Source organism: Vipera ursinii (genome assembly GCF_947247035.1).
Source record: "Vipera ursinii genome assembly, chromosome: 2".
NCBI lineage: Eukaryota > Metazoa > Chordata > Lepidosauria > Squamata > Viperidae > Vipera > Vipera ursinii.
This window is the reverse complement of record NC_139513.1, coordinates 139,235,737-139,245,596: the sequence shown is the minus strand read 5'-3', so window position 1 is coordinate 139,245,596 and position 9,860 is coordinate 139,235,737. Positions and strand designations below refer to the sequence as shown.

The window sequence follows — 9,860 nt, the reverse complement described above, 5'->3', positions numbered from 1 at the left end:
ACCTTGTTTACCCTTTCTATTGATATAATTCCTTACACCAGTGTTTCACAGTCTTGACAAGTTTAAGATGTGTGGACTTCAACTGCCAGAATTCCCCTGTCAGCTCCACTGTTGAAGCCCACACATCTTTAACTTGCCAAGGTTGAGAAACACTGCCTTACACATCGGTGCCATTTCATTATATAATTCTTTTTACCCTATTCCTCTTACCTTGCCAGCTTTCTATTTTATTACTATGGTAGTTTAATTTCACCTTACATTTCAAGAACTTCCCAACTGCTACAGTCCACCCATCCTTAATTGAATTAAGTATGTGCCATCTTATTTCTTCATAGAGAATCAGTAATTATATAGATCGGGGGGGGGTCAAACTCAACATCACGTGACGTGTCATGACATATTGTGACTTTTTTCCCATTGTCGGCAATGGGGTGGGCGTGGTTTCGCCACGGCAATTTGACACCCCTGATATAGACCAAACCAGATCTATATCACATTCTCCTCTACTAAGCAGTCATAAGCATTCTGTCCTGAATCTGTTGCCATATCCTCCTGTCTGGTTTTAGAGACAGCCCTTTTGGTGATCTTTTGACCTTTCTGATAAATTCATCTAACCATGAAATAAATGTTCTCACTCTGATTTACTCTGGAACCTGTTCTTTTGTTGCTTTTTCCATGGTCTATTTGCTCATGGCAAATAAATTGCAGTAAGTGTTTCCTTGTTTTACCAGGGCTGCAGATAACAATTCTGGATCTGGCAACACTTTAGTAGTAACTTTCTTCTGAGCAAATGATAGCAGTATCTGCTGTGCTCATCTAATTTTGTTGCCATATCATTTTTAGTCCCAATAAAATACGTTAATGATATAGGTGAAGTTTCTAAAATTATTGGAGCATCCTCGTATGCATTTTAAAAGCATAAGGCTCTAAAACTTTTTTGGTTTCTGCAATACTCTAGAATTATAAGCTACAAGGCTATTTTGCCTTTAGGATGTATTTTATAGCAAAATTGGAGAAATAGCTTCAGTTCTGGAAACCTTTTGAATGCAAAATAGTTTAGTAGAATAAGGTTGATGCTCAGAGGGAAGATTTTTTTTCAGATCAAAATAGCTTTGTACCCCATTCCTATCCCCCCCCATTCTCAGAGGTCAAGATAGTGTCATGAAACATAAGATGTAACAATTGAAATTAATTGTCCCCTAGAAATGGGCATAATTTGTTTTGGTTCTTGTGTGTTGCCATCTCAGACAGTCGTTTTCTTTGTGCATTATTTACAATCTTGCCTTTCACTTCTGAATATTTAACTCTTTGCATTGCTGAACTATTTTTTTTATATTGGCTTTAAAGTTGATGTCTGCAATTTTTTGTAACACCTCTAGCTCGCAGTGTTTGACTTTGAATCTCTTAAGTCCGTGGTGGCAAACTATGGCATGGGTGCCACAGGTGGCACAAAGAGCCCTCTCTGTGGGCACACATGCCGTCGCCCCAGTCCTAGGCCTTCAGCTGAGTTTTATAAAACCTTTTCGCTTTAGGCCTCTGATGCCATGTACCCCCCAAAAAAGGTTCAATTAATCAACTTCTCATGGGAAAAAAAGTTCTTGCAAAGTTGGAATTGATTGATTGAACTTTTTAGTCCCACCCAGTGTGTAGCTACCACTCCAGCCACGCCCACCCAATTGGCCATGCCCACCCACTGGCCACACTCACCCAAAGGGCCACACCCACCCGGTAATACATAAGTGGGTTTCGGGTTGCAGTTTGGGCTCTCGGTCTCTAAAAGGTTCGCCATCACTGCTCTAAGTCATCAACTCATCCCTGAGAAATTCAGATATATGAGTATGTTAGGAGATTTGGCTGACTTCGTATTTGTTTGTAAATCATTCAACTTCCTGTAATTGGTGTATTAAATTATTTTTCTCTCTTTCTCAACTTCTGCTTTTCACCTCTTTGGGCTCTTCAGATTTCTTACATAGCTTTCTATGTTTTCATTCTTAATTTCACTTTTTATATGTTGCTTATGTACTAGACAACATCACCATCAGATGGATCTGTATCTGGCTGGCCAACTGTACTCAACGAGTAGTCCTCAATGGCACTACATCCACATGGAGAGAAGTAAGCAGTGGAGTACCACAAGGTTCCATCTTAGGCCCAGTACTCTTCAATATCTTCATCAATGACTTAGATGAGGGAATTGAAGGGGAACCCATCAAGTTTGCAGATGACACCAAACTGGGAGGAGTAGCCAACACCCTAGAAGACAAGCTCAGTATCCAAAAAGATCTTGACAAACTTGAACAATGGGCCCTATCCAACAAAATGAGTTTCAATGTGGAGAAAAGCAAAGTTTTACATTTAGGCAGGAAAAAAATCAAAGGTACAAGTACAGATTGGGCGAGACCTGTCTTAAAAATGGTAACTGTGAGAGGGACCTTGGAGTGCTAGTGGATGATCATTTGACTATGAGCCAGCAGTGTGCAGCAGCACCCAAAAAAGCTAATACAATCCTGGGTGGTATAAACAGAGGCATAGAATCAAGTTCACGCAAAGTATTAGTACCACTTTATAAAACCCTAGGAAGACCACACCTGGAATACTGCAGCCAATTTTGGTCACCATATCACAAAAAAAGATGTTGAGAGTTTGGAAAAAAATCAGAGAAGAGTAACTAAGATGATTAAAGGCCTGGAGACTAAAACATACAAAGAACGCCTGCAGGACTTGGGTTTGGCTAGTCTAAAGAAAAGAAGAAAAAGGGGAGACATGATAGCAGTATTCCAGTATTTGAGGGGCTGCCACAAAGAAGAGGGGGTCACATTATTTACCAAAGCACCAGAGTGCAGGACAAGAAACAATGGCTGAAAACTGATCAAAGAGAGAAGCAACCTGGAATTAAGGAGAAACTTTCTGACAGTGAGAACAATTAATCAGTGGAACAGCATGCCTCCAGAAATAGTGGGCGCTCCATCACTGAAGATTTTTAAGAGGCTAGACTGTCACTTGACTGACATGGTATAGGAGGTCCTCCTGCTTGAGCAGGGGGGTGGACTAGAAGACCTCCAAGGTCCCTTCCAGCTCTATTCTATTCTTTTCTATTCTTATATATTGCAAAATAACTACTGTAGTACTTTTTCTTTCTTTAAATTGACACAAAGCAATGGCGAATAAACTTTATTGCATTCACCCTTCTGGGGAAGTCTGTTCAAGTGACAAGACAAGCCTTGTTCATTCGAGAAATTCCTGGTGGAGATCTTGTAATTAAGAATGTTCACAATCATCTCTCAGAACTATTCCATATTATCAGTTAAGTCAATACATTTTATTATCCAGGATAACAAGGAATCTGGTAAGCATCTGACAAGATGTTGGTATCAGTACGGCAAGGAATGAAATATCCTTGCTAGATCACTAGCGAGGAAATGCTATGTTGAAAAATATGGTTTTCATCTTAGACCTCATCATATTCAAGCTGCATTGTTTAGTTAGATTTTACTTTGTGGTCTGCTGACTTTGCAGCGATCCATTTTTTAAATGCCTTTATTAGGTTTTGCGTGATTTTGTTTGAGACTAGTAAACTTAAAGATCTTCTCAATGTAAAGGTAACAGGAAAAACAAATATGTTGTGTTCCAGCAGCCATTAGATAAAAATAGCTTTCCCATTTGCAGTGCCATCTATGTAAATGTTAAAAGCTGTAATATAATTTAAGTCATACTTCAATCTATTACAGGTTTCTTCTGCCATCTTTAACTTTTTTGTTTTGGCCAGGCTGCTGTACATTTATTATATCCATTATTTTACCACTTAGTACAGGGCTTTTCAACTGGTGGTATGCGTACCACTGGTGGTACGCGAGCACCCGGCTGGTGGTATGCAGCATTGCCTTCCCCCCCCCCGCTCCTTCCCACCTCGCTTGCGGAAAACATGCTGTTTGGCAGCGGCCTGCAGAAACCCTACTGAGGGCGCGCAAAAAGCAAAGGCGCAGAGTGAGGCCCTGCCCTCCCCAGGGACTCGTGCAGCAACCGGATTGACTTCTCGTGCAGGATTCCTTTTTTTCTTTGGGTCAAGTTTTTGACACCTTGCTGGGTGACTGGTGGTACTCGGATATTGCCTTATCCTAAAAGTGGTACAATGGGTGAAAAGGTTGAAAAGCCCTGGTCTATTCCACCTTTTTCTAGCTTACCAAGGAGTAGGTTGTGGTCTACTTTATCAAATGCCTTACTGAAATCTAAGTATACTACATCCACAGCATTTTGCTGGTCTACTAGTTTAGTCACTTTATCGAAGAATGAAATAAGATTGGTTTGGCATGATCTGTTTTTAACAAACCCATGCTGGCTACTAGTTATAATGTTGTTTGCTTCTAGTTGTTTGCAGATCTGTTTTTTGATTATCTTTTCTAGGATCTTCCCAAGTATTGATGTTAAACTGACTGATTGAAAACATAAATCAAAGACTATGAATGAGATCTGGTCCGTACTGTGTTCAAGGGGGAAATCTTGAAATTGCCATTTTTTTTAGCATTGATGTGAACTTTGAATGAAGAAAGGGTCATGTTACTGAAATACAGAAACAAATTTGGACACTTGTGCACACCATGGCATCATGTTGATGTGGGACTGCATTTGCAAGAATTGTAGCTATATGCTGGATCCAGGCCTGCAAAATCTCTCCAGAGGTAGGAGAGATCACTGAGATTGCCCATGATTGTAGCAATCTGGACAACAGCTTCTTGTGAGTAGACCATTCCCTGAATCTGCCTGTTTCGCAGTCTTCTTTGGAATTGAGTGAGTAGAAGTTGCAATTCCATCGTTCACACTGATAAAGCAGCCTTTTATTGACATTAAGCTTGACTGACTCATTTCTTGATCAATTTTTGGATTATTTTTTTATTGTACTGGAGAAATTGCCCTTCAGACTGGCAAGTTTTGCTGTACTCAAGTGAATCCCCTCTCATTAGAGGAAAATGGTGCAAATTTGAATTTAAGTTTTGGAAATATATTTTTTGGATATGCAGCATAAAAGTGTTTAGATTATGGATCTTGGAAAGTTAACAAAATCTGTAAGAGTCCAGATGGATTTGAAATTATAGCTTTGAATTAATTATAAGATTTTTTTCCCCACAGGATAATGGTGATTATTTGGGAGATAGGGGAGTTTGAACGCTAGAGAGAGCTAGAGGATAAAGAACTAAATGGAAACCAGTAATAGGTTTTTGAACATTGGATTGCTCAGCCTGTTAGTTAGGTACATTTCTTGATAAGATGGATTGATAATGAAGTTACAGAACACCAAATAATGGATAATTTTTAATTATTTTGAATATTAAACTTAGTGAGAAGGATATGGACATTACAAATGGCATTGATGGATATCTTGTTCCCTAAATGAATTGTAAAACTATTACAACAGGAAATTAACTGCACAAAAGAGTTTGGTTAAGATGTTGAAGGATTTCGATATTAGTGGCTTTACTTATTGGATATACCAAAGGAATCTGCAAAAGTTCTGAAACATTTTCCGCTTAAAAGACAGACAATATAAAAAAGAAGGAACTTATTTCAACTTATGAATATTTGTCCTAAAATTTGAATTAAACCACACTTTGTAAGAAAAAAAAGAAAATAAGTTGACTCACATATTACCTTTCATAAAATGAGATGAGTAGTGTAGAACTTTAATAAATAAAAGCAGATGTATCTCATCTGCAGACTTCTGTTCGATATGGAATTATAAACTAAATATTTAAAAAAAGGTGTGTGCGTATTCACAGAGAAATAAACTAACTCCAGCCAAGCATTTACCCTATAACCTATGGGCAAGTTAAATCGGTGTGGATTCCGATAGAAGAGAATAGTTGTAGCTAAGGGTTGAAATGTGGGGTCCTTGGTGTTCTTGGAGCTTGACCCAAAACTCGGAAACCACCAAGGACCGGAGCGGGAATTCATACTGAAGCAGCCACGTGGCTGGCTCAGGTCGCGCCCATAGACGTTCATCGAGGGTTCCTCACACTGGAGAGGATAAAGGGGTGCGGTCATGCGATTCAGCAACGGCTCCTCTACTTTCCGAGAGCTTTATTAATAATTTGGATGAAGTAGTGAGAGGAACCGCTTATCAAATTGGGTAGAACAGCTAAAACTATAAAACAGGGGTCTTCAAACTTGGCCCTTTTATGACTTGTGGACTTCAATTCCCAGAATTCCTCAGCTAGCTTGCCTGGCTGAGGAATTCTGGGAGTTGAAGTCCACAAGTCATAAAAGGGCCACGTTTGAAGACCCCTGCCATAAAAGGAAGAAGCAGAGACAATCCAACCCCCACGGACACTTTCTCCCGCTTTCCCATCTTTTCTCGAGTTGCAACCCTGCAACTTCGCAACTCAAGACAAGATCGGCCGACCCCCCACCGGTCGTCTGCGCGGGCAACAGGCCAATCCCCGCCTCGGTTGGGTCAGCGGGAGCCCGCCCCTTCCTTTGCTCCTCAGCCCGGCTTCCTTCCCGCTCCTTCAGCCTCAAACTTTCTCCACTCCCGCCCGCTTAAACGAGCGTCAAGGCGACGCATGCGCTCTGCCGTTCCTAACGGTACCGAAGGGGTGAGGAAAGGGGCGTCGGCCTGACCACCTCTCCGGGAAACTAGATGGGCGGGGACTGCCCAGGCCCCACCCCCTCGTTCGCTACCGCCTTTTTTCCTTCTCGCCGGCGGCAGTCACGGCATTCTGGTGGTGGTGGCGGCGGCCGCTGCTGCTGGAAAGACCAGGAGCCCGGGCGGGCGGCGAGTGGAGGAAAATGGCGGCCTTGGCAGCCTGGCTGTGGAACGAGCGCTTCTGGCTTCCGGGCAACGTGACCTGGGCCGATTTGGAGCGAGAGAGCCCCGACGGATACCGCGCCGTCCACCTTCTGGCGGCGCTCCCGCTAGCGGCCGGCCTTTTGGTCTTACGGCACTTCTTCGAGAGGTTAGCGATTGCGGGAAGCCAGGGGCCGGGTGTGGGATAGCGGAGGCCGGGGCTGCCGGGGCCGACGGACCCCGCCCCAGGGGATGATGCTTTGGGTCGGGGGCACGCTTCCGCCTGACCGCCCCTCCTGGTTCCGGTTGTGGGTGACTCTGACTTCCTCCTCTGGGCGTGAGAGGCTCCGGGCGAGGCTGGGGTTTTTCTTCCTCCCGGGGCTGCCGAGCGGTCCCTTCTCCTGGCCTGTCGTCAGTGGGTTCGCTCGAGTCTGCTACGGTGCAGCCTGTGTGGCTCGACGTTGTTGGTCTCAGCATCCGGGCGAGTCAGGAGAACCTCTTCCGAATGACAAGCTTCACTAACCTTTGATGAGATTTCATAAACCGTGGTCGTCGGAAACGTGTTACTAGATTCTCTTTCTGATGGCGTCGACCGAGAGAGCCCAGGCCGCTCTGCAAATAGAATCTTATTTATTCGTTTATTTGGTTTCGATATCCCAAAGGAAGGCAGGGAAGGTGTTCCTAGCTCACATCTTTATCTTGTTGTTGTTAGTTGCGAAGTCGCGTCCGACCCATTGCGACCCCATGGACAACGTTCCTCCAGGCCTTCCTGTCCTCTACCATCTTCTGGAGTCCATTTAAGCTCACGCCTACTGCTTCAGTGACTCTATCCAGGCACCTGGTTCTCTGTCGTCCCCTTCTTCTATTGCCCTCTACCTTTCCCAGCATTAGGCTCTTTTCCAGTGAGTCCTTCCTTCTCATTAGGTGGCCAAAGTATTTGAGTTTTACCTTCAGGATCTGGCCTTCTAAAGAGCAGTCAGCGTTGATCTCTAGGACTGACCGGTTTGATCGCCTTGCAGTCCAAGGGACTCGCAGAAGTCTTCTCCAGCACCAGAGTTCAAAGGCTTCAGTTCTTTGGCGCTCAGCCTTTCTTCTATCTTTATCTTATACTGCACCAATCCTGGATTGGTAAAGATGGGCTGAGAGAGGGCATGCAGCTGACCTTAGACCTTCATGGGGGAATTTGAACTCGAGTGTCCCCAGTCGTACTTTGCAACTGAATCTGTCTGTAGACTTCCGCTGTTTGACTCAACATTCATTATTTAGGAAGGTGAAGTCAGTTTTTTTTAAAATAGTTTTAGATAGGCTGCAGACCAAAAGATTGTGTCTGTTAATTGTAGTTTAAACTGGATTGGCAATCGCTTTATTTTCTAGTCTGGGACTGAACACGCATTTTTCTCAAGTATTTGAATGCTTTATGTTATTTTTATTAATGTAAATCAAGCCGTACTTTTAGAAGCAATAAATATACAGGAAGTCCTCAACTTATATCAATTTACAATGGTACTGAAAAACATGAATTATGACCATTTTTCACAACTGTTGCAGCATCCCCATGGTCATTTGATCAAAATTCAGACGCTTGGCAACTGATTCATATTTATGATTTCCCCCCCCACTCACATGAATGATCCATGGCATGAATGGCAACTCCCAGCAATCCTAGCCACATAATAAGGACTCCTGGGAGTTTAGCAACATCCCAAGGGCTAGAGATTCCTCTCTGATGCACACACTGTGGGGAGTACTGAAAATTTTGAAGCCAGTTTTCTTTGGAAAAGTACAACATTTATTATTAAAATTTGATAGAGCTATTTGTATCTAGCTGAATTTTTCAAATAACTTCTATTTATTCTGAAACTGATTTCAATACATTGTAGGAAAAGCTTTTATCAGGTAACAAGGTAACACAGAGATACTATACTTAAATCAACTAATTCATAACTGCTGAGCTATATTGTTTCCTTCCATTGTTTTCAGTCATCAAACTGAAATCTTGGGAAAGCAGCTTCAGCACTTTGGTTGGAATAGAAGGGTGTGGAAACGTGTTGGTGCACAGTAGATTTAGTGTTTTCTTTCATTGTTTTTAGCTGATGATTGTTTTCTCATTTCTTATTATACCTTTCCTTCACTTACATAGTGTTGTGTATCTTGAAAGGGAATTTTATGCATATAGTTATTCATACTTACTAGAAAATATGAAACCATATTAATTTCCTTTTAGTTCTTCTCCTATACATCTGTATCATAGTATTTATACTGATTCATTATATTTCACTGTTCTTTTTCACCAATTCTAGAAATCTGCCAGAAAAGAGAATGGACTTGTGGTACTGATAATTTGCAATTGAGCTGAATTCTCCTGCCTTTATTGCTTTTCCTTATAATTTATAATTATGTTGATTTAATGTTAAGCTTTATGTGAATGATATCTTTACTTTTGGCTCGTTATAATGAAATAATTGTTTCCCACATGCCTGCTGCATTTAGGCTTACACTGGCAATTTGTTTCACAATTTTTAGAAAGGCAGTTACATTTTCAATGTTGGAAAAATATTTTGTTATGAAACTTCATTTTTTGAGGTTTTTTACCAAACTCTGGTAAGTTCACTGAGATGACTAAAGATCTTTCCCCCCTTCTTAAGACAATTGAGATTAGTTATTTTATTATGACACATACTCAATACAGTATTTTTGGTATAGGAAAAAATCTTCACAATATTTTTTAAAGCTTCAGGAAGATCCCTTAATGCACAAGCTTAATTATAAATGTAGAGGAATGCTACAAAAGTTGCAATACTTTTCATCTTTGTGTTCCACGACCTTCTCTTGCTTCTTGGAATTATTTTCCTCTAATGTTTCTTTACTGCTTGGGAAAGAGTATCTATTTATTTACATTTTTAAATGTATATATTATTGTTTTTTCAACTTTAATGATCAGATTTTTATCCTGCCTTTTTATATTTAACTCAAGTAACAGATACCTAATACTTCTGTCTTCTATTTTCCTGACAACAACTCTTTGAGGTTGGTTGGGCTGAGAGAGACAGAGAGAGAGACACTGGTCCAAAGTAACCCAGCT

At 41.4% G+C, this 9,860-nt stretch overlaps 1 protein-coding gene across 1 annotated transcript in view; it reads left to right on the top strand.

The window, feature by feature from the left end:
• The first annotated feature begins 6,400 nt into the window (after nucleotides 1–6,400).
• The window catches only part of CERS5 (ceramide synthase 5), a 54,136-nt gene continuing 50,676 nt past the window's right edge, over nucleotides 6,401–9,860 (top strand). Inside the window, exon 1 of the mRNA XM_083355472.1 lies at nucleotides 6,401–6,947. Coding sequence (XP_083211598.1) covers nucleotides 6,781–6,947 — 167 coding nt within the window. The 5' untranslated portion in view covers nucleotides 6,401–6,780. The remainder of the gene's footprint in view (nucleotides 6,948–9,860) is intronic.